Below are 25,920 nucleotides of genomic sequence, written 5' to 3'. Positions count from 1 at the left end.
TGAGACTTTTTTTCTAGTGATTGCAGTTCTTGATACCTTTTTCTAGTTTTTTTTTCTTTTTGGAGGGAGGAAGGCAGGGAAATTGGGGTTAAGTGACTTGCCCAAGGTCATACTGCTAATAAATGTTAAGTATCTGAGGCCAGATTTAAACTCAGGTCCTCCTGACTCCAGGGCTGGTGCTTTATTCACTGTGCCACCTAGCTGTCCCTCTGGATACTTTTTTGTGAAGTCTTGGAATTCTTCCTTATTTTACAATCCAGTATCCTTCATCATTGCTTAAGTATATATATATATGTTGGAGTTCAGGTACCCCTTTGGGTATTATCTGTATTAGATAATTGCTATTATCTGTAACAGAAACTTCCCATTAAATTCTAATTTGTGTTGTGGTATATGCTCAAATGACTCCATTTAGCACTACAGCAGTGTTATATTTATCCTGAAAATCAGGTACTCTTTTCTGGCACCTTTGTCTTTCAATAACTTTTTAAATGCTATGAAGCATGAGGCAGATCAATGCTGACCAAGGAATACACCAAAAAGAGTGTTAAAGGGAATGTTAGGCAACTATGGTTGCCTGATATATGAATTTTCTAGACTGTTACCCATTCAAGAAGTCAACCCATTCATCTTAAAAAAGAAAAAAAATATATATATACACACACACACACACATAATACATATATGCATACACACACATTCTCTTGTCTCTCAGGTTCTACAAAACTAGAAAGGCATGGAGGATGATTTCAGTTCCTAATTGTTGGTCTTCCTTATATATGGGAAGATGAAAAGGATAGGAGAACAAATTCCTACTCTCCTGGAGGGAGAATAAAGAGTTTCAAGAAGGAATTAAGTGTTATGAAAGGAAAACAATGGAGAAAAAAGAAACGAAAGAGGCAGAGATGAATCCCAATTTTTTTTCCCCAAGGAAGTTGAAGGGTAGGAGAATTTAACATAGAGAAGAAATGGAAGAGAAAAGGGTTACTGAACATCTGGAGTTACATAAGGTAGAAGGGGTAACTTTGATTTTCTTTTTTTTTTTTTCCCCCAAACACAGAGACTCTGTTTATTTCCAAAGGATTTTGCAACAAACAGTAAAATGGCTTCAGGTGGCCGCTCTACTCTTCCCCCTCATCCTCATCTTCATAGGAGTCAATGCCCATCTCCTCATAATCTTTCTCCAGGGCTGCCATGTCCTCCCGAGCCTCAGAGAACTCTCCCTCCTCCATGCCCTCACCTACATACCAGTGCACAAATGCCTTCTTAGCATACACCAGGTCAAACCTGTGGTCCAGGCGAGCCCAGGCTTTTGCAATGACTGTTGTGTTGCTCAGCATACACACTGCTCTCTGTTCCTTGGCCAGATCCCCACCAGGAACCACAGTGGGTGGCTGGTAGTTGATGCCAACCTTGAAGCCAGTAGGGCAGCATTGACATCTTTCAGCACCACATCGCCACGGTACAGGAGGCAGCAGGCCATGTATTTGCCATGATGAGGGTCGCACTTCACCATCTGGTTGGCTGGCTCAAAGCAGGCATTGGTGATCTTGGATACTGACAGCTGCTCGTGGTAGGCCTTCTCAGCAGAGATGACAGGTGTATAGGTTGCCAGCGGGAAATGGATTCGAGGATAGGGCACCAAGTTGGTATGGAACTCTGTGAGGTCCACATTAAGGGCACCATCAAAATGAAGAGATGCTGTGATAGAGGAGACAATTTGGCTGATGAGACGGTTGAGGTTGGTGTAGCTGGGACGTTCGATGTCTACATTTTGGCGACAGATGTCATAGATGGCCTCATTGTCCACCATGAAGACACAATCTGAGTGCTCGAGGGTGGTGTGGGTAGTCAGGATGGAGGTGTAGGGCTCTACCACAGCTGTAGAAACCTGGGGGGCTGGATAGATGGAGAACTCTAGCTTGGACTTCTTGCCGTAGTCAACTGAGAGCCGTTCCATCAACAGAGAGGTGAAGCCAGAGCCGGTGCCACCCCCAAAGCTATGGAATACCAGAAGGCCTTGGAATCCTATACACTGGTCAGACAGTTTGCGGATTCGATCCAGAACAGGGTCAATGATCTCCTTTCCAATGGTGTAGTGGTCACGAGCATAGTTGTTAGCAGCATCTTCCTTACCAGTGATCAGCTGCTCTGGGTGGAAGAGTTGTCTGTAGGCGCCATTTCAGATCTCATTGATCACTGTGGGCTCCAGGTCCACAAAGACAGCCCTAGGCACATGCTTGCCAGCCCCAGTTTCACAAAAGAAGGTGGTGAAGGAGTCATCTTCTCCCCTGATGGTCGGTCTTATCACTGGGCATCTGCCCATCAGGCTGGATACCATGTTCCAGGTAGTACAGCTCCCAGCAGGCATTGCCCATCTGGACACCTGCCTGCCCCACATGGACTGAGAAGCATTTAGCATGGTGGGGGTCCGGGCCAGAATGTCTCACGTTGAGTCTGCATGATGGATCTTGGTGAGAACTGCCTAACTTTGATTTTCTAAAAAGAAAGCAGTTTCTGGTACTCCACAAAACGATAAAGTAGTTCCACAGTTGCCATCAGAAGAAAAGTCATCCAGAAAAAATAAAAAAGGAAGAGATGAATATTTGTGGCTGGTGATGTTCTACTGATGAAGTATGATAAAATCCATGATGAACTAACAAAAATTATGGGCATCTTCTGGATGTATGTATCTGGTTAATGTTGGTAGTCCTCCCAAGACTTGTCACACCTGACAACTACCCATTTCTGTTAATTCATATGGTAACAAATGATACCATGTGGAGGGAAAAAAAGGACAGTAATTCTGAGCAAGAAGATTGTAAGGGCATAAGTGCTATTGATGGAAAGCAGAGGCATCAGAAGAAAAAGGCAAAATGGGGAAATGAACAAGAGCTTAGTTAAGAAGACTTGATTCATTAGAAAGAATGCTCTTGGGGCGGCTAGGTGGCACAGTGAATAGAACACTGGCCCTGGGGTCAGGAGGACCTGAGTTCAAATCTGACCTCAGACACTTAACACTTTCTAGCTATGTGACCTTGGGCAAGTCACTTAACCCCAACTGCCCTTCCAAAAAAAAAAGAATGCTCTCAATCATTAATAATATGAGAAATGCAAATCAAAACAACTATGAAGATTTGCTTTCTACCTAACAAAATTGGCAAAAGATGGGAATCATGAATGACTGAGGGGTTGTGGAAAGATAGGTAATCTAATTCATTGTTGATGGAACTATAAATTGTCTTTTCAGGAAAACTATTTGGAATTATGCAAATAAAGTGACTCCATGATTCCAGTGTTCAGCATTTACCTAATGAAGTAAGTGATAAAAAGAAAGGTTTTATATACACCAAAATATTTTTAGGAATACTTTTTGTGGTAATGCAAAACTTGAAACAAATTAGATGTCCTCTGATTAGAGAATGGCTAAACAAATTGTGGTAATATAATAATTATATATGTATATATATATAATTCTGTTATATGAATATAACAGAATAGTACTGTACTGTGAGAAATGACGAACATGATAAGTCCTGAGAAGGATGGAAATAAATGCTAATATGGACTCAAATAAAATGAAGAGTCAGGAAAGCAATACATAAAATAAAATTACAAAAATGTTAAGAACAACAACAAAATAATGTGAAATTATAATCCCAAGCTTGGCTAAAAAGAAGAGATATTAAAAGACATATCCTCTTGTTCCTTTGCAAAATGGGGGTCTAAGGGTATGGAACATTGCAAATGATGCCATACTTTATTTTGCTGATTTTCTTCCCTCTTATTCTTTTTTTTGTTGTTATAAGGGATGGTTTCATAGGAGATGTTCAAGAGAGGGACAGAGGGGGAAATAGTGATCTAATAACAATATAATCTATAAATATTAAAAAAAAAAACACATGGGGTGGCCAGGTAGCACAGCAAGTAAGAGCACCGGCTCCAGTGTTGAGAAGACCTGGAGATCGAATCCCGGGCTCAGACACTTAGCACCCACCCAGAAACACCTGGCCGTGTAACCTTGAGCAAGTTACTTAACCCTAATTGCTTAGGGGCGGCCAGGTGGCTCAGCGAGTAAGAGCACTGGGTCCAGTGTCGGGACGACCTGGAGATCGAATCCCGGGCTCAGACACTCAGCACCACACCCAGAAATAACTGGCCATGTAACCTTGAGCAAGTTACTTAACCCCGATTGCTTTAAAATATAAAAAAAAAAACCAACAACACACACACAAAACACAAAAGTTTCAGGGTATGAGAATGGGATTTAGATGTTTGGATGATGGCTTAAGTTATAGGTTCTTAGCCAGGAATATTTGCCTGGCATCTTACGAGTATGATAAAGGGGGCTTTCCATTCAAAGAGAGGAAGAAAAGGTACTCACATCCCTGTCTGTCCAGTGGAATGCCCCAGAGAAGCACACTGCTAGAAGACATCAGCAGCAGCCTGGACATTCATGGAAGACAGTATCTGAGAGCCAGTAATAAGAACCCTATGGCCACAGGTACCCCTACGCAATGTCAAATGTATGGCTAATCAACAAGGATGAATTGGAGATCTCAATGCAGGGAGGTAAATTTGATCTCACACATGTATCACTGAGACTTGGTGGGACAGGACTTATAACCTGAATAGGGCATATAAGTGTGGGTACTGCTTCCAGGAGTATAGATCACAAAGCGTCCATTTCTTCTAATACTATTTGATTCTTGTCCATGTCCTTTACAGCTAGCTAGCATTCAGTACTTTTTAGGTTTGCAAAGAGCTTTACCTGTTGACTCCTTTGATCCTTATAATAACTCTGAAAGGTAGGTGCAATTTTTATTCCCATTTTACAGATTAAGAAACTGAGGCTTAATGATTTTGCCATCATCACACTACTAATAAATGTCCGAGGGAGGATTTAAATTCAGATCTTCCTAACTCCCGAGTCCCATCCTCTATTCACCATATCTCTTAGATGCCTAAAACCCTAAAGAAGAGAGAACTAATGTTCTGAAATCTTTTATGTCTCTTAGTAGTTTTGTGGGTACCAATGTAACACTTAGGCTGTTTATTATCACTTCCTCTTGCTATAGGTTTGGTGAAATTTATTTCCATTATTGGCAGAATCAACCCAGATGGACACTGGGACACAAAAGCTAACCACCTTATGTTTTACATGAGGAAATATAAATAAATGAAGCTAAAATTGGGAAGAATGTCTTCTGACCGACAGAAAAACCTTTGGTCTACTTCTTGAATTTTTTTTTCAATGTCTTCTTATGTTCCTTTGCGTAAAAGTCCCTGAATATGAAGACTTTGTCGGAATCACATTCTTTATAGATTTTCTCTATTTTTTCATTCTGTACAACCATCTTCATGGCTACACTCATTATGAACATTGCAAAATGATAACCGAGGATCACATGAAATGATACTGTCTTAGTATTATTTGATGAAAACCACTTAAACATCCCTTTTGTCTCTCCAAAGAGAATCTGTGTTTGATCCTTTGAGTTCTAACTTTTAGAAATCTATTTTCATTTCATTTATAGTAAGATATTAATCAGTTATTTTATTACTGTATTAACTTTTGGGTCATTGGAGGGGAAAAACCCTCACAGAGTACCAACAAGTAAATTGTATTTCAATTTTTAGCATCAACTGTGGCCTTTTCTATAAAGTCTTTAACTGGTGTGGTAGCTGAAAGTGAATGAATAAGACTGAGAGTCGTATAATGTGTAGCTATTTCATGGGTCACCATGGCTAAATTCATCTCCTAGTTGACAGCCTGCTGGTGATAAATAAGTCTTAAGAGGCTTAATACTTTGCTAGGTTGAGTCTTTCAATAGAAGATGCAGTCTATCAAGGCAGAATCCTTAAACTTGTTGATGTCCTTATGGTTGCTTTTTTCGAGAATACTATCTAATGAATTCATTAATTCCTCTCTTTCAAATATCGTGGATAGTCTTTTCTCTGTACTTTCAAAATCATACTATATTGTATGCTGGTCTCGTTCAACTATTCTTCCTGACTTCATTTCTTTTCTTTTTTTTTTTTTATTCTGGAAAACTTTTTATTGGAGGTGGAACGGGACACAGTTGGACACAGTAAGTTAGATGATTCCAATTTTTTTTTTTTGCCTTTTGGAGGATAATTGGGGTTAAGCAACTTGCCGAAGGTTATACAGCTAGTTGTTTTTTTGTGTGTGTGTCTGTTTGTGTTAAGTGTTTGAGGCCGGAACCGAACTCGGGTCCTCCTGACTCGGGGGCCGGTGCTTTACTCACCGTGCCACCTAGCCACCCCAGATGATTCCAATTTTGTTGGCAACATCTAAAGCATAATAGTCTGGAGCAAGACAGACAGAGGGCTTCTTCTCTCCATCAAGCCAGATCAATGTGTTGACCTTGGCCATGTCGATGTCATACAGTTTCTTTACAGCCTTGCTTGATCTGACACTTGTTGGCCTTGACATCCACAATGAAGACTAGGGTGTTATTGTCTTCAATCTTTTTCATAGCAGACTCAGTGGTCAAGGGAAACTTAATGATGGCATAGTGACCAAGCTTGTTTCTCTGAGGGGCACTTTTCTAAGGGTATTTGGGCTGCCTTCAAAGTCTCAGTGTCTTGGGTCGCCTGAAAGTGGAGGATGTTCGGGTCTTCTTCTTTTTGTGGCTATGAACACCCTTCAGCACTACCTTCTTGGCCTTCAAAGCCTTGGACTTGGCTTCTATCTTGGTGCGGGGGGGCCAACAGCTTCCTTCTTTGCCTTCGGTGCTTTCTTGGGGGAAAGGCCTGACTTCATTTTTAAAGTGTCATTTCCATATTCTTTTGAAGTTCATGGAAACAGTGAGATGGCTGAATCCAAATGTAGTGGTTCTACTGTTTTAGATGATGTAAACAGATTGCCATAAACATGCTGGCAGGCTCTCTATTTATTTATTTATCTATTCATTTATTTATTTATTTTTCTCCAAAAAATGGCCATAGAATGGTCTAACTTAAAAATTGGTTTTGTCTTGATTTCTGAAGTAATTTTATCCTCTAATTTTCTTGTTTTATGAGATAATACTACACATATAACCTCAATATCTTTTCCCCATAACAACTACAAATAAGCTTGCATTCTAAACAGGTGTAACCTTATTTAGTACCATGCCTCTGAGCTTTGATAAGGAGATAGGTATTTTCTGAATGACTTTTTTGAGATACACTAGAAACTTAGGTTATCAAATTTCACCTGAGCCCTCAGCCAGTCAATAAACATTCATTAAGATTCTATTATGTGCTAGGCACTAATAAGCTAAGCACTGGGGATACAAAAAAAGAGCAAAAAATAGTTCCCTATTCTCAATAAACTTAGAATCTAATGAGAAAAATAACATACAAACAAAACAGCCACAGGATAAAGTGGGAAGGCACTAGCATTAAGGGGGGTCAGAAAAGGCTTCTCTTTTGGCTGGAACTTTTTAAAGGAAGCCAAGAGACTGAAGTGCAGAGGAAGAAAATTCTGAGAATCGGGGATAGCCTGATGAAATGGCCAGTCAGGAGATGGAGTATTTTGTTTTGAGTTACAGCAATGAGGTCAGTGTCACTGTGTCAGAAAGTATGTTGAGGTAGAAAGCTGTAAGAAGACTGGTAAGGTAGGGAAGGATCAGTTATGAAGGGCTTTGAATGGCAAAATAATTTTATATTTTTATCCTGGAGGTGACAGGGAACCACTAGAATTGACGGTGAATAGGTAAGGTGACATGGTCAGATCTGAGTTTTAACAAGTTTACTTTGAGAGATGATTAGAAGATGGACTAGAGTGGGGAAAAAACTTTGAGGCAGGGAGACCCATCAGTAGGGACTGCAGTTGTCTAGGCATGAGGTGATGGGCCATCAGGAAGGTGATGGCAGTGATAAAGGAGAGAAGGTCCCATATTCAAAAGATGTGTAAATGTAAAATCAACCAGTTTTGGCAAAAGATTGGATATGGAGGATGGGAGATATTTAGAAGTTGAGGATAACATCTGGTTGTGAGCCTGGGAGAATGGTGGTACCCTCAATAGTAACAGGGAAGTTTGGAAGGGGAACAAGTTTTGGGGAAAAGATAACAAGTTCAGCTTTGGAAAGGTTGAGTTTAAAATGTCCAGAGAACATGCAATTTGAGATATCTAAGTGGTAGGTGGAGATGAAAGGTTAGGGTCAGATGGGAATTATCAGTAGAGAGATGATATGGGAACTGAAGAGATCCCCAAGTGAACTAGTGCAGAGAGAGAAGACATGGGACATCCATGGTTCGCATGCATGACATGGATGAAGACCTAGCAAAGGAAACTAAGAAGCTGTTACAAAGGTAGCAGGGGAAATAGCCAGAAGATAAGGAGAGATTAAAAATAAGTGAGACTGGGGATTGCCTGAGAGAGGACAATTTGCTGGAGAAGATGGAATTGAATGGGATCAATTTTGTAGGTAGAGAGATTTGCTTCACCAAAGAGGTGGGCCACCTCTTCAGAAGAAACAGGGGTGAAGGTGCAGATAGTGGCAGAAGGCATTTGGAAGGTGAGACAAAGGGGAGGGAAGAAGGAAAAGCTTTTAGTAAATGGCCTCCATTTTTTCAGTGAAATAAGAAACATTCTCAACAAAGAGTGTTGGTAGGAGAGCCATGGATAATTTGAGGAGGGATGAAAAGGTTTGGAAAAGCTGCTGTGGAAAGTTGGATAATGAGTTAATTAGGCATTGTCTTGCTGCAGCGAGGATCCAGTTGAGATTATGTAACATAAATCTGTACTAGATTCATTCAACATATTTTCAAGATTCTCTTTAACTTCATTCAACAACGTGTGTAGGAGAAAAGGCATTGAATAGTGGGAATAATCCAGGGCTATGGCTTGGCAGGGCAAGATCAGCAATTGCACAAGGGGCAAAGGATTCAAGGTAGGAGGACAGTATAGAACTGAATGGTGCAGAGGATTCTTAAAGGGTCAAGATGAGGAAGTGGGGAGTGTAGCCAGTGCACAAGAAAATAACCTGGGAAAGAACTAAAGGGTCAAGGGAATGGAGGTTACAATGAGGACAAAGAACAGGATTTGGGGTTGCAAGGCAGAGGGAGAGGTGTAATGACAACAGATTGTGATAAGATGTGGGAATTTCAGAGTTCATGAACATGGAACATCTACAAGTGACAGCCAAGATCAAGGGTATGACCATCTCTGTGTGTAGTTGGAGTGGGATAGAAAGGGTGGTAAGGGTGTTTGAGGGATTAATATATATGTTGAAGGCCCTTAGTACAGGGGAAGGAATTGATGAGGGGAGAAATGTAAGCTACGTGCTGTACTCACTGAGGAAAGGGGAGTGTTCTGGAGGTTGGTAGACAAAAGCTACCAGTTTTGACTGGGTAGTAGATATGGCATAAGTGAACCTCAAAAAGAACAGAAGTTACTGAACGATAGTGGTAAGAGTAAGTGAGCTCAGGGGTGGTACTGGGGAACAAGGAATATTCCCATTTCCTGCCACTACTAGTGAGTTAGAGGGGATGACTGCAAGTGTAGCCAGTGCTGGAAATGGTAGCCAGAAGGCTTAAGGAGAGAGGCAGATCTCAGTGAGAGCCAGAAGATGGAAGGAATGGGAAAAGAAAAGATTTAAGATTACGTCAAGTTTATTACCTATAGAACAAGCATTTCAGAGAGTACAGTGGAAGGGGTGGCTAGCTTAGAGTGGAACACTGACTGGGAGTTTGGGCTCAGGGCAGTGGAGACGGAGAACAGGTTTGAAAAATGACAGTTGGTATTCAGGACCACTGGGATGGGATTGGGGTATGACCCGTTTATTAATCACAGAAGAATAAATTGAGGTGGATTATTAATATTCCCAGGGGATTGGCCTCGATGAAGCAAATATTACCCTAAGCTTGACCCTTATTTATCTGGCTTTTGAATTCTCTTTTCACAAACCAAAAAGGAAGTGATAGGATAAATGCTATTATAATAAAAGGGAGAAGAATATTTTCTGTTATGAACAAGAGAAACTGAAGGTTGCCCTTATAGGACCAGCACTAGGGGGCACTGGAGGAAAATAAACTGAACATGACCTGTGAGGAAAAACACACACACACATTTTTAACTTTCTGGCAATTATGGGATAAGAGAGAATATTTATTTGTAATACCTGCTGAATTTAACCTCAAAAGAAACATCTAATCTTGTCTCTGTCACATAGACCAACTGTGCTTTTGATTTCATTCCATGTCTTGAAATAGAGCTATCTTTAGTACATAAAAGCACTTTTGAATGTCAGAAATTTAAAATTTAACTTTCAAACCATGGTTTTGGGGAAAATTCATTACTAAGTCAGAGTTAGAGGTGATCATAAAAGACAAAAATAGTAAATTTTTATATTACATGATATTAAAAAAAACCCCAAACAACTTTTCCCCCCCTCCATGAACATAATCAATGTAATAAAAATAAGAAATAAAACTATTACTTGAGGGAGCCAACATAGTGCCAATGTGGGAAGCAGTATGGTGAGTTCCCAGTCAAAAACTTATGCCAACAGATCTAGAAGTTATACCAGACCCCTGACAGGGAAACTCATGAAAACATCACAATGAATTTTTCCAGGAAGACAGAAAGATCTGAACATTTTGGGGACTAGTCTAAACAGAAGCAGCAACACAAAGCATTCCAGTCAGTACCCAGGGAGAGGCTGTGCCCAAGGGTGAGAGAACCTCCCAGATCCATAATGGGGCTGTTGGCTTTATAAGGGCAGCCTTCGGTTTCTCTTGTCTATAATAGAAAACATATTGCTTCCTTTAATAATAACAGCAATTATTCCTATCAGTTTCTTTCTGATTTCATGAGAACCATGATTCCAGAGAACTAATGATGAAACATGCTACCCACCTCCTGATAGAGAGGTGCAGAACAGAGCGTTGGGGGTCACCCATGATAAGCGAGTGTGACTTAGATGAAGAGCCAGCAAAGAAGACTGAGAAGGAGTGATTAGACAGGTAGAAGAACCAGGAGTGAGCAGTGTCACAAAAACCTAGAGGGAAGAGAGTATTCAGGAAGAGAAAGTGATCAACAGTGTCAAATGCACCAGAGAGATCAAGAAGGATGGAGATTAAGAAAAGGCCATTAGATTTGGTATTTAAGAGATGACTGGTAACTGTGGAGAGAGAAGTTTCAGTGGAATGACAAGGCTCGTCAGAAGCCAGATTGCAGAGAATTAAGAGAGGGAAAGAAGAGGAAGTGAAGGTGATTTTAAGATAGCTTTCTCAAGGCATTTAGTCACACCAGAAAAAATATAGGAGAAGAGCTAGCAGTAATGGGAAGATCAAGTGAGGATTTCTGTGAAGACATAGACATGTTCGTATGTAAGGAGAAAATGAAGATAGAGAATAACATAAGATGAAAATAGGGGCACTCTGCTGGAAAAGACAGGGCAGGGAGAGGGCACATGTAAAGGGGTTATTAGCATTGGTAAGGAGAACGATTCCCTCTTCATCAGAGAGAGGAATAAAGGATGAAAAATGAAGTAAAATGTTTAAATGACGGAAAGTGAGGAGAAAGCCGAACTCTTGGCAAATGGCCTCAATTTTAAAAACTGAAGAAGGCAATGTTCTCAGTTGAGAGAGTAGATAGAAAGGGTGCTGTAGGAGGCTGACATTAAGAAAGAAGGTTTGGAACAGCCACTGTAGATAGTGAATTCAGTGGTTATCAATCATGATGAGCAAATACTTTTTTAAGATGGACATCATTTAAACAGCAAGAAAAGTGACTGAATGAAACTCATTTTGATTATGTAATTCCACTGCTGGGTACACTAATCTCGTAGGATTTTTTTTAATGTTACTGTGTTCTCATCGTTTATATTTTTCTCAAGGTTTTACTTATTAATATATTCATAAAGTCACAACCCTTTCCTAGATTTCTTAAGTCCTCATTTATCGTTTCTTATGCTATTTCTTACAGTATCTATTATATTCATAAATACAATTTGTTTAGTCATTTCCCAATTAATGAACATCCATTTGGTTTCCGGCTTTTTGCTAAAATAAAAAGGCCCATTACAAAAAATATTAGGATACGAGGCCTTTTTTTTTCTAGATATATGCCCTGTAGTGGAACTGAATAATCAAAGTGAATATAGTTAATAGTGAATTGCTAATGTACCATACCATCAAAGAATAGTAAAACAAAATCAAACTATAAGGCAACCTGATAATATATTAAGCATTTTGTATCTAATGTCTCTCTTCTCTCTGCTGAGAGGGAGATATATTTCATTATGTGTTCTCTAGTAATAAGAGGAGTCTTTACAGTTAATCACAGATTATGTCTATAAAAAAACCTATCAAAATAATTAAAAAGACACACACAAATATTGAGGTTTTCAAATTTTTTAAGATTATCACATACAACAAAGTTATTAAAGTTAATCACAATATAAGAACATAATCTAAAAGTGAAAAGTTACTGAATAGAGGAAAAACAGGCAAGAGATCGAGTCATCAGTACATTGCTTTATAATATGAACAATCATACAGCATGGAATGGATTTAACTCAAATCATAAGGCTGGCACCAAACAGAAAGATCTGAGTTCTATGACTAAGATGTTGTAATGTACTGCCTTTACAAGGGAAATAAAAAGTAGCTAGAAACTGTAGTGATCCATTCAGTTTTCAGTAGGGTTAATAAAACATCAAAGTTCTTCTCTAGGTAACAGGAAATGTCAAGCGATGAGATCAAAGTCTCTTATATAATTTCTTTCTCAATGGAGAGAAGGGGGAGGAAAAAATAAAATTTAATTAAAAAGTTTTTAACGGTTAATCGACAGAAATGGCCTAAAAGATTAAAGAAAATGTCTATAGATAACCACATTTTGGCTTTGGAAAACAAATGTGGAAAAATTCAATCAATTTAGTTTATATTAATAACAATAATACTGCCAACAGATATTCATAATCTTAAAAAAAAAAACCTATGTGAAATATTCTGGATTTACTTTAGATCATGGTAATTAACAATCAAAGTTAAAGAAGCAAAGACTATCAAGGGGCATGATGAAAACAATTGCCGCATAAAACTTCCATTAGATTAAGTGAAGATTTTGTGCATCCCTGGGCAAAGTGATATGTTAGAATAATATGCTTATACACAAAATATAAACTTGGCTATGTTACTCTCTTATCTTTGATGATTCTACAAAGATTTTATGTCACAAATTCGAAGGGTAATATTAAAAATTATTTCAGTGGCATAGTAAAACTACTTTTGAGACAACTAAGTTTAAGTACATTTATTTATAAATTCTACAGATATTTTTAAAAAGGAAAACTACTATTAAATAAAAAAGCTAGTATAACAAAAATATTAATATATGAATTTAGCTTAAAAAAATTTCAATCATTGTTCAAATTCTTGGAATTACCACATCATTAACCAGAAAAAAAAAAAGTAAAAACACTAAGTATTTTTCTTTTGAAATTTATCTGCTGAAAAGGAATGAATGCTGAGTTATTGGTAAGAAGGACTATATGAACTGTCTTCATTATCTATGGGCCAATGGATTGCTAAGGCTGTGAGAATATATTTTAGTGGTATGAAATATTGTTATTTTTAGTTTATCTTTTTCTTTTAGGACTTTTAAAATGCTTAACTTGTACTACATATTTATTATTGTACTATTATCTGTTAATCCACAGATTTTAACTTCATTTTGTGGGTAAATAAATATCCTTAAGGAAATTCGCTGAACACACGTTGATAGGATAAAGCAAGATTTAGTTCATGAATAAACAACTGTCTAGAGAAACTCTTACTTACTTTAGAAGGAGAGCCATCAGTAATTTTCACCAACTGCCAGAGAATTGAGTAATGGGAACACTGAAGCGCCTGAACTACTATCTGTAACGAAAAGGAAAAAAAAATTAAGTTTAATTGATGAAAAGAAAACACAGGAACGATAATTTTAATTTATACAACACTAGAATTATATTATGTTCCTTTATTATCTGCTTGGAGATAACAAAAATTCCAAGTAATAAGTTGTAATTAAATTAGTGACAATCTTTTTTTGTTTGTTTTTTTTTGGAGGGCAATTGGGGTTAAGTGACTTGCCCAAGGTCACACAGCTAGTTTTTGTGTTGAGTGTCTGAGGTCAGATTTGAACTTATGTCCTCCTGACTCCAGGGCTGGTGCTCTATTCACTGTGCCACCTAGCCACCCCAGTGACAGACAATCTTAAAGGATATTTGGCTAAAAACAGGAAATCAGATTGTTCTAAAGCTTAATACGAGGAATGAGCCCAAGTAACACCATGCTTTAAAGGGACCACTGTTGTTATTCAAAAGAAATGTCTATACAATGAAATGTATGAGTTTGAATAAAATAAAAAAATCTGGGGAAAAAGTCAACAATTAGGTGTGATGCAGTAGGAACTGGATCAATTTTTGGTTGGTTTTACTTACTAATTATCTAGTACTGTGGTTCACAAAATTTTCATGCTGTGGATAACTTTTGTAGGGCAAAAGATTCCATGCATAAACCCAAATACTCCAAATATTTCACCCAAATGAATCAGAAAAATGGTGTTTTTTTTTTTTTTTTAGGAAATACCAATAGAGACCACAGTTTTATTTAAAACACACCAATAATTTCATGTTAGAAATGAAAAGACTACTTTATCAACAAAAAGGATGTTCACAGACTACCTGTGGTCTTAGGATCACAATTTAGGATCTTCTAAAAAATATAAATCATAGAACTAAAATGAGACATATGAAAAATACCAGAAAACAAGACATTTATAAACAATATGGAGATGCTGGAAAAAAGATGAGAATAAAATCGATTGAATTTGGAAAAATGAAAGTTAATAAACATTTGGAAAAGTAACTAGTAAAAATTTTATTCACCAGGAATAAGATATCTAGAAAGCAACGATGTTGAAAGTGTTCATTTTTTTGTTCTTTCTCTTCAATTCATTACTGAATTGTTTTTAGTCTTTATTTTCTCATAATCTGAACTGTATCAATTCTATTCTTTGCTCCTACAGTTTTAGCTTTCTACTTCATGTTTCTTCACTTTCATTCAAATCTTACAGAAAGCTATTATCTTCTTTAGTCTGTGTTGCTCTCAATGTAAAATTTAAACTTTTCCTCTTGATCTTTATCCTAGTCATTCTGTTGCATTATATAGTTAAATCCTCATCTTCCATAAGAATTTTTAAGTCATACTTTTTCTTTATCCTTTCCTCTAATTCTGTGTGTGTGTGTGTGTGTGTGTGTGTGTGTGTGTGTGTGTGTATGTGTGTGTGTATGAGTAGCAGCAAAGTCCAAGAATTAAAGCTCATGCACTTTACTCACTGGACTGTCTCTTACTACTGGTTTTACTAAGAGCCACCAAACTATAACAAATGTGGTTATTTACTTTCCCAATCCACAGTATAGTTGAAGCAACTAGAGGAAAAGAAGGCACCTGACAAAAGTAGGCCCTGTTAATAAAGACATTGTACTTGACAGTTAAGAGGAGGAAAGATGAAGAACTATAAAAAGCAGACACAAGGAACTCAAAAAAGGGGTGAGTCCACACCCATGCAGCAAAGGGTCAAAGAGACTTATGTCAGCAAGCCAAGGTTTAAACATGTTTGCTAAATACATAATCCATAGTTTAGAAATTGCTTATGTTCCAAAAATTTTTTAAGTCAGTTATTTGGAACTTGGAATGGCATATTCCATAAGTATGTTATAAATTGTTGCTTCCCAAGACACACACACACACCATTATTAACTTAAAGTACAGTATTAATATTTCAACTATATTTAATCAAAATTTATAGTGCTGCTTCTAAGAGAAATTTATTCCAACTTCCAACTAGGAATATTTCTCTCCTTTCAGAGGAAGCAGGTCCCTCAAGAGAATGATCAAGGTAAGGCAAATACTTTTAAGTATCAGTAACTATATTTTCAAAAGATAAGGCACTTCTTCAAAATAGTTCACAAGAGAATTCTCCATGACAATAATAACCCCATGGTGCTCTGAACTGGGAAACACACAAAAGTTCTGGGCTTGGATTTCTGAACTGTTTGTTTTTTTATCTTATAGAGAAGTTTTTATTGATGAAGTCAATGTGTAAGCAGAGGGGTGATGCAGGGATAAATTATGGGGTACAACAAAGAAGCTTCTTGTAGAAGGAAACATGTTGCCGTGGTCTTCAGCACAATCCAGTAATGCCACTTCACCCCAGCTTTTCACAACAGTAATGCAGAAAAGACATCTGTTGGAAAGTACCTGTCCATTAGAGTCACAATGGGGGTCATATTCTAAGGTACAGAAGGCTTGTTCTTCAATACTGTACCTTAGATCTTTTTCCAAATTAGAGGCAGAGAGTAAACATTTGCTGTGTTAAGTTATCTGACCGGTACCACAGATGGGTTGATATAACCTTCCCATTAGAGGAAAGCCTGGGGCAGTTGACTTTTAACAGATTATCTACTATTGGATTAGATAAAATAATACTGGGACACAGAGAAAGCTGGGCTCCTCAATTCTGTGGTTTTGTCCCCACCTTGATTTCTCATCAACATAAAGAACCCAGGTAGATGCTGCTAGGTAGGGCCAGGAAGGCTAGAGTTGGTATCTCATGGGGAAGGTGGCCAAAGATGTATGTTCATGGCAATGGATGTCTAAGCTGTAAGTCTGAATATTAATAAATAGGAAACTGCCTGTGCCTAATTAAAGAATGTAGGCTAGTATAAAAGATATTAAGTTGATTTATAAAAGCATGGTTTAAAAAAGATGTAATTGGGTGGCTAGGTAGCACAATGAATAGCACACTAGCCCTGGAGTCAGGAGGACCTGAGTTCAAATCTGGCCTCTGACACTTAACACTTACTAGCCACGTGACCTTGGGCAAGTCACTTAACCCCAACTGCCCAGCTTTCCCCCCTCCAAAAAAAAAAAGATGTAATTAAAAAAAAGTTTTAGTATGTAAAATTTCAAATTTCTTGACAGTATTAAAGTGTTACTAGACTTTCATTTTTTAAAGACAAATTTCAAATATGAATTTCTTTTGGTTTTCATACATTTCACTTTCAACAACTTCAGCTATCTAAAAGATTAAAATTCTCTTGTGTGATAAATCTCTGTGACTTTAATGAAAGAGACATGATGTAAATACTATAAACACAAGTAATGATACTCCATTTAAAGGTATAAGGCAAATTAAATTTGAATTTTTATTGTCATACTAATAATCCAGAAATCTGTGATTCCCTCAGGTTGGATACTACTTCTACTAATACAGATTCTCTCTCCTCTACCACTCTTTTACAAAATAACTAGGATTGTCCTTAATATGACAAAATATTGGTGGCCTTATACTCAAAAGTCTTTCTCCTTTATTGCATAGGACTTATTTGAGGCTACAATCTACTCATAGCCTTTACGAATCCAAGGTCACCTCCCTGATATAAGGTTTCATGAGAAGAATAATAGTTTAGTAGTGATTATGTTATTAGGTCAGCAAAAATATCAAAAGAAGAGAAATATTAAGTGATTATGAGTCATGCTTATTTGCAAAATTATTTGCATAAGAGAAAAACTGGTTAGAGCTTAAAGGATTGTGAAAAAGGAGGAAGTTTGTTAAAGATTTATACACACACAAACACACACACGATGGCTCAACTTTGGCAAATGATTAACATCTTAAGATGGAAGAGAGGCCATAGCTTTTGCTTTCCTGGACTGAAGTCACAGAATGACTCCTTTGTGAAAGAGGACTTGATTAGGAATTAATAATTGTGTCTCTGAGCCCAAGTTTACTCAACTCTAATATTAGAGGGTTGGCATAGATTATGTCTAAAGTACCTCTGAGCTCTGAAATTCCAATACTTTTCTTTGGCAACTTAAAAACTCAACAAGCAAATACTTTGTTGGGGGAGCGGGAGGGAGAAAAGCATAATTTTCTTTGGGGTGAAGCATTTTTTTTTAAACATTAGACAAAATATATTTATCTTGATCCTCTTCTCTATTACTGATTTTTTTTTCTTTGCTTTTTGGAGGAGGGGAGGCAGGGCAGTTGGGATTAAGTGATTTGCCCAAGGTCACACAGCCAGTAAGTATTAAGTATCTGAGGCCAAATTTGAATTCAGGTTCTCCTGACTCCAGGACCAGTGCTTTATTCATTGTGCCACCTAGCTGCCCCCTATTACTGATTTTTTAACTATCCTTTTGACCTTCTAACAGTCCCAATCAGGACTAATACTCTCAAATGCATATTGGTTTAATGCACAAACAAGCATTAAGTTATTTCTTAATTTTGCCATACTCTAGGGTGAGTAATAGTGAGTTAACACAATTAAGGATAATACATACATAAACCAAGATGAAATTCTGATTAGGATAACCAGTAATATTTTGTGGATGGAATCAGTCATCAATATATTATAAAAGAAGTAATTTTAAGGTCATGACTAAGCGATCCTCAAATTGGACATGATGGTGCTTGCTTACAATTTATATAACTAGTATGTTGTACTTTTCTTGCTAATAAAAAGGGAAATTGATCAAAATGATATTTATCAACTGGTCACTTTCATATCTCAGAGGAATTAATCTTTCCTATAAAACTTTTTTTTAAGGCTATGATGAGAAAGTATTGATAAAATCCAAGGAATGAAATGTTGCCTGCTACTTTAAAAGAATGAAATGGATTTCCTCAGGGATAGTTAATATAACTACAAGTTCTGTGTAGGATTTAAATTTTAGCAAATATTTTTGAACTATGTACAAATGTACAGGAATGTACAAAAACCAGAATTATCTTTTGAGGGCTTATGTTTTACTAGAAGAAATATAACAAGAACATAATACTTCAAATTTGGCAATTAGAGGTCATAGTGTAGTAGGACTGAACTATTATATTTCCTTCTTATATCTTAGAAGGAAGTAAACCACAAAAGAGGCATACCTCATTCCATTTCGCTTCACAGAGATTGCATTTTTTTTACAAATTGTAGGCTTGTAGCAATCCTGTCATGCCATTTTCCTAAGAGTCTGTGCTCCCATCATGTTTCTGTGTCACATCTTGGTAATTCTTGCAATATTTGAAACTTTTTCATTATTATTATATCTGTTATAGCGATCTGTGATCAGTAATCTTTGATGTTACTATTGTAATTCTTTTGGGTGTGATAATATGGTACTGTGCCTATATAACACAACGAACTTAACCGATTTTTGTGTGTTCTGACTGCTCCACTGAGCAGTTCTGCTTTTTTTCTTCTTAGGCCTCCTTGTTCCTTGAGACACAGTAATGAAATCAGGTCAATTAGTAACCCTACAATAACCTCTAAATGTTCAAGTGAAAGGAAGAGTAAATTCATGCTGCAAACTTCATTGTTGTCTTACTTTAAGAAATTGCCATAGCCACCTAAAACTTCAACAACTACCACCCTGATCTGTCAGCAGCCATCAACATCAAAAGAACCTCCATTAACAAAAAGATTAAGACTCACTGAAAGCTTAGATGGTTAGTATTTTTAGCAATAAAGTATTTTAAAATTAAGGTATGTATTTCTTTTTAGATATAATACTACTGCATACTTAACAAGACTGCAGTATAGTGTAAACATAACTTTTATATGCCCTGGGAAACAAAAGATTTGTGTAGCTTGCTTTATTGTGATATTCACTTTATCGTGGTGGTCTGGAACCAAGCCCAGCAGTATCTCTGAAGTATACTAGTTTAGAAAAGCAAGTAGGTACTTAGATACTAAATCTAGCACTAAAGTATTTGCTGGCTGGGTAAAATCCTTAACCAAGGCCATAAGTGAGTGTTGTAGAGTAGAAAGAATAACGGATCACTTATTATGCCCCTAACTTGTTCACCTCTATGCATCGGCTTAAGTTACTGTTTCCTATCTTTGGGGGAATCCTACCCACCCTTCAAAACTCAGTTAAAATACTACTTCCTCCATTATTCTTTTTTTGATGTTTCCATATATAAATGACTTCTTTCCTAGCAGACTTCACACAACATTTTGCTTGTAAGTCACATGCATTCACATTCACATTCACACACACACACACACACGTATATAGCCCCACCAGAATATAAGCTCCATAAAGCCAGGGAACTTGACTTAGCTGGGTTTTCTATCTGCTTTGGGTCAAGTAAAATGCTCTGCACAGAGCAGGTGCTTAATAAGTGAATAGCAAACTGACCAAAAATTAAGAAATTTAATATACTTATTAAGCAGCATGCTTAATACTTAATAATGTTAATACTTAATGTTAATGCTTAACATTTCATTGTTCTATTTTTTTTCACTTCTGTTGTTCTCATCTCCCAACTCCATTGCAAACTTTATGAAACTTGAAAGGATATATTATATTTTATACAGCTTTTTTATGTTTTATATTTCACTGATCTGCTCCTATTAGCTGACTAAAGAACACCTATTTTTTTCTTTCTCTTTAACTAAAATATTTCCTGATATTAAAAACCATGTCTAAATGAACAGTGCAAATTCAAGGAGTATTATCTTTATTTAGAATTTTTTAGTGGTGAGAAAGGACAGCTGCTCCAAATCAGTGTATTTTAGACACTAAAAAATAGACCCAAAATAGAATTAACATGTGACATCAAGAATGCAACACAATAAATACTTTAAAGAAATTTCAAGTCTTTTATTTTAGTAGAAAAAAGAAAAATTGTTGGTGCATATGAAGATTCTAGTAAAATAAATAAATGAATTAGGAAACTTGTTAGTTCTGATATTAAGTTGCAAGTAATAAAATTAATGGTATTAGAAATTGTGAGACAGACCATAAATTCAATCTGCTAATTGAATTATTGTGAGTATAATCAAAGATAAGGCCCAAATTCTTGAATAACTGCAAAGTGCTATTCTAGTATTACCTACTGTATTAATATGGTATGATAGACACAGCAAAATTTCTCTATGATCTGTGGTTAAATTCAGAACTGTATATTCCTTAATTTTTCAATACTTCAGACCCAAGACTTTATGGTAAATAAAAAAAGCACAGATTTCACAGGATGAGATATTCCAGGTTAGTGGGGGTTATTTTAAAGCAAGATTTAATTTGCATGGTCCTAGCAAACAGTTTGAAATAATGACTTTTCTAATAAATTACTTGATTTCACTGAAGAGGGAAGATACTGTTCCAAGTATGTTTGTAATATTCATGTGACAAGAAATAATCTCCACAAAGACTTACATAGTTGAAGATGAGAGAAATCAATACTCGGATTTTAAAATGTTAAAACAAATGCTTTAATAAGAAATTTCAAATTAAGACCTACATTGGTCAAGCATTCAGAAAGTCCTAAAGTACTAAAGGGAAGATTTCCATTGATCTTGAAACCAACTTGTAAAATCTGGATTACTGTTCTATCACTTAAGGTCTTGTTTTCAAAATAACTTTTTCAACTGTAAAGAAATATTATAAAGAGAGCCATCTTGCCTTCAAAGGATTGACAACTTCCATCTCAATATCACACTTTTTTTTCTTTTCAATACAATTGGTGTACCTCATTAAAGGCTTTTTGCGTCAAGTAAAACTTTGTTTAGATGATCAGATCAACCAGGAAGACGGTTCCCATAGTAAAGAGTTTTAAAGTGCCTTAGTGTTTTAAATTTAATAAAAGTATGTGGAGAATCTTGGTACCAGGAAAAATTTCAGCATTAATGCAATGTGGAGGAAATTCTGTCTTCAATTTGAAGTTGGTTTTTATGGCTTTGAAAATCATTCTAAGAGGTTACCACAACATACAAAATTTTATCCAGAAAATATGAAGTAGCACCTTTAGATGTTAATTAAATGCTACAATCTTCTGGCCAGTAACTCAAAGTAGATTATCTTTTGTGTAAGAAAAGAAAATCAATAAGAGAACTAGATTCCAAATTATCTCTTAAAAATAATAACCTTCAGATACTTATATGGTACACTAAATATCTTTTAAAGGAATAAAATGTAGAACTCTAATATCAGTGAAATGTTTATGAATGCCATTGCTTTCTATAACGAAAAAAAATCTATAAAGATTAGTCTGAATTTTTGTAGACAGCTTTTAAAGGATGAATTATTGAAAAACCATAAAAAATAACTACATAAAATTCTAAGTAGGGAAATAACATTGGTTAAATGTTTAATGTTTGTTACTTGATAAAGAGTATGTGTGTATTGGGGTGAGTGGGGAGGTTGGGATGCAGCATCTGAATCAGGTGGCATCTGAATCAGGAAGACTTGGGTTCAAGTTTCATTTCTGATATATACTGACTTGTCTGACTGGGTAATAAGATTGTAATTTGAGGGGTGGCTAGGTGGTACAGTGAATCAGAGCACTGGCCCTGGAGTCAGGAGGACCCGAGTTCAAATCCAGCCTCAGATACTTAACAATTACTAGCCATGTGACCTTGGGCAAATCACTTAACCCCAAATGCCCTTTCTTCCTCCCCTGCCCCCCAAAAGCAAAAAAAAAAAAAAAAAAGATTGTAATTTGAAGACAAACTATCAACCTGTACTGGTAGAGTTTCCTTATTCAGGAATTTCCTATATTAATGCAATCACAGGTCAAGTTTGTACCACACATACATATATAGAGAGAAAGAGCGTGTATAACACAAACACACAGAACATATCTATAAGGCAGAGGAGGAGGTGTTCAGATATTTGATTTTATTAATGTTATGAAATTCTGGTGTGCAGAGTCATGAAAACCTAGGGAAGAGAGAGTACCAAAGAAAAGAAGGAAAGTGCTACAGACAAGATGAACACTAGGATGATTTGGAAATTAAGAAATCATTGGTAACTTTGGAGAAACTAGTTTCAGTTGTGTGATGAGGTTATACTGATGAGGCACTTAGGCAAGTCAAGAGACTTTAAGTCTCTGGGTCTCAGTTTCCTACTCTGTAAAATAAGAGGGATGGACTATATGGTCCAGTTAGAATGACCATTACAGGTACCTTACAGCTTTAGATCTATGATCCCATTCTGTCTACTGCTACTAAGAAAAGTACAAAAATAGTTTAAAGGCACAAAACATTCAGTTTGCCTCTGACGCCATGGCATAGAGTCTACCAGAAACTTAGGACAGCTAGGTGGCCCAGTGGTCAGACTTGAGTTCAGATTAGGTGTCCGACCGTAGCTGTATGACCCTGGGCAAGTCTAAGCCTGCTTGCCTCATATATAAAATAAAATGGAGAAACAAAGGAACCACTCCAATATCTTTGCCAAGAAAATCCCAAGAGGAGTCATGAAGAGTCAGATATGACTGAACAACAACGTACCAGAAATGAAACAAATCAGGACTAAATATCAGCCTTAGAGAACAAACTTCATCTTACAGTGTATAGGGGCAAGGGGGGAAATAGATGATTAAAATTGTCCTAGTGACCAGTAATGTAATATAATATAATATGGTGCTGTTAGGAGGTACAGGAAGCTAAGCTGAGACCAAGTGGTCTGTGCTCCTTATGCGTGACTCGAGAACTGTATCCCTTATATTTTACTTATTGCGAAGGGGGAAGCTTTGAGACATTTTTGGTAATGCTTGATGTCCTAACTTACCACAAAATAAGTACCTTTGTTCCATGGATTTCTGACATTAAAATACGCTAACATTAAATTATGGATAACATAAAAAAAGTAACTCTTTTACCTACACACCACATAGTAATAGTCCAAGTAGCTGTCAATAGGTTAACTCCACTAGTCCCAGCTTTGTTAGAAACATGCTTTTTCTGTGTTTACTGCAAAAAATAATTTTCTATTAAATTTAGATTGTAACTTACCGTTTTCATATTATATTTTGAAAAGGGTAAATTTAGACAAAGGCATGAAAAGAATGTCTGTATGGTAGATGGACTTTTGGAATCCTAAGAACTACAAATGTGAAGATGTGAATTACAAGTCCAATATTAACAAAATGAACAAAGGATTATTTTGTTAAATAATAAATTATTTTATATGGTATAAAATAAAAAAATAATAATGATATATAAGATTATATGATACATATATAATAATGTATATGAAACTTATAGGTATAGATTATACGTATAAATAATATATATAAAATAATATGAAAACATATAATATAAAAAATACATTTTCTTATATGACTAAAAACTCCTAGCTTTTCATCTCTCCCTTTCTGAACCTGTTTTTGGACCTCTAATCCCTTATCCATTTCTCAATACCTTTTTGGGCTCTTACCTCTACTTTACTTCCCTCCTCCAACCTCCGTCTGACAGCTGTTCTTGCCCCTTTCTCCTTTCACTGCTCCCCCATCCTACAGCTCTGGATTATTCCCACCACCCACTTTCTCTGCTTCTATTCACAAGCTGCTATATGCACATGGAGCACGTTTCACAACTGTGCCGACAGTAGATTACAAATTAGGGTTATGCAAACGCTACTGGGGCTCACTGCAGCGAGGCAGAACTTTCAGTCTGCCCTTGTAAGGGTTATGGGATTTAAAGATCTTCCATGCCCCATTGTACTTGCTTACGTGGAAGGAAGGGGCGGAGCAAGAGGAAGCGGAAGCCAAGCTAGAGTTCCTGCGGTGGCTAGCAGTGGTGGCAACGGCGGCAGCAGCAGCAGAGGCAGCGGCAGCGCGAAGCCCTTTTTGAGTCAGCCAGAATTTCTGCTAAGGACTCCTGCTGAGGACTGCCAGGGGCCGGAGCTGCTGGGAGCGCGCTTCCTGGATGCTGGGTGATTGCTGTGAGTGGGGAGAGGAAGACCTTTGCCTGAGGTAGCCTGTTCTGTTTTAAAGGCTTGAAAATGTGGGTGCTTTCTACTTTATCTACCTGTGCCAATGTCATAACTACTTTGATGGCTTTCACTTTCTGGTTTTGGGACTCAGTCTTTTGGTATCTTAATAAATTTTCTAGCTTATTCCCCCATATGGCAAGCATGATGTATTTTGTGATGGATAATTATATTAGCATATCTGTAATCTCCATAGGCATTGTGAATATGGCATTGCTGATACAGCCCTGTCTCCGTATCTCAGCTTCCCCACAGCTCCTCCAATCTTTTCTTTCCCTTCTCAAGTCTCTTATATACCTTGACTCTTACTTTACTGAGGAAACTGAAACTATCCTTCTTTATTCTCAACATTGTCTCCATCCTTACTACAATCTCTTACAGAGAGGTGGTTCTTTCTTTGCCAAGACCCACACGTCTCTGTGGGCACTTAAACTTATCCCTTACATATTCACCAGAAGACTTTATCTTTTTTTTTTTCTAAATAACTGGAAATTTAAGTCATTTTTTTAATGTAGCAAGTAAAAAAAAAAAAACAATTTCATAACACAACTGAATGATAATAGCTCATTCAGACATTGTTTTAACACTTACAAAGTGCTTTCCTCACAACTAGCCTAACACATAGTATGTATAAGCATTATCCTCATCATAAATGGGAGATTTAAGATGAACTATCTGAAACTCTGAGAACGAAAGCATTTTGTCCATGTTCATACAGCCAGTAACTGCCAGTCTAGGGAATTAAACCCAGGTCCACTATGCCGCGCTGCTGCCACTTGTTCTGTCACTTTGATTTTCTTTCTGTAAGTTTTAAGATTTATTTTAAACTTAAATAACAATATAGAAAAAAAAAACAACGCTGCCATATATCCAGCAGAATGTAAGAGAGGATTCAATATAAAGTAGTAAATGTCCATTTCAAGAAGAACCTATATAACGAATACTACACATTGTTTTCAAGGTTGTCCATCTTTTCTTTGATTCCTTCTATGTTTTCTTTTATTCTCTGCTGTGCACTTTTTACTTTATTCTCCCTCACTCCTTGAATGCTGCAATTAAGCACACGTGCACACACACAAATATCCATAAACATACATATATACAATAAAATGCATATATGTAAGACAGTATTATGCTTATTTCTA

General features: G+C 36.8%; 1 protein-coding gene and 1 pseudogene across 5 annotated transcripts in view; both read right to left on the bottom strand.

The window, feature by feature from the left end:
• The window catches only part of STAG1 (STAG1 cohesin complex component), a 385,691-nt gene that overhangs the window by 38,838 nt on the left and 320,933 nt on the right, over positions 1–25,920 (bottom strand). For all 5 annotated transcript variants that reach the window (XM_069063916.1, XM_069063915.1, XM_069063914.1 and 2 more), the window contains one exon: positions 13,799–13,879. In XM_069063916.1, the coding sequence (XP_068920017.1) occupies positions 13,799–13,879 (81 nt within the window). The remainder of the gene's footprint in view (positions 1–13,798; positions 13,880–25,920) is intronic.
• On the bottom strand, positions 269–10,521 carry LOC138142849 (tubulin alpha-4A chain pseudogene; annotated as a pseudogene).

This window comes from Petaurus breviceps, unplaced genomic scaffold, assembly GCF_028583685.1.
Source record: "Petaurus breviceps papuanus isolate PSGF00001 unplaced genomic scaffold, PetGlider_PUasm1.0 90604, whole genome shotgun sequence".
In the NCBI taxonomy this organism is placed as follows: Eukaryota; Metazoa; Chordata; class Mammalia; order Diprotodontia; family Petauridae; genus Petaurus; species Petaurus breviceps.
Note: the sequence above shows the minus strand (reverse complement) of the source record. Positions and strands in the feature narration are given on the sequence as shown.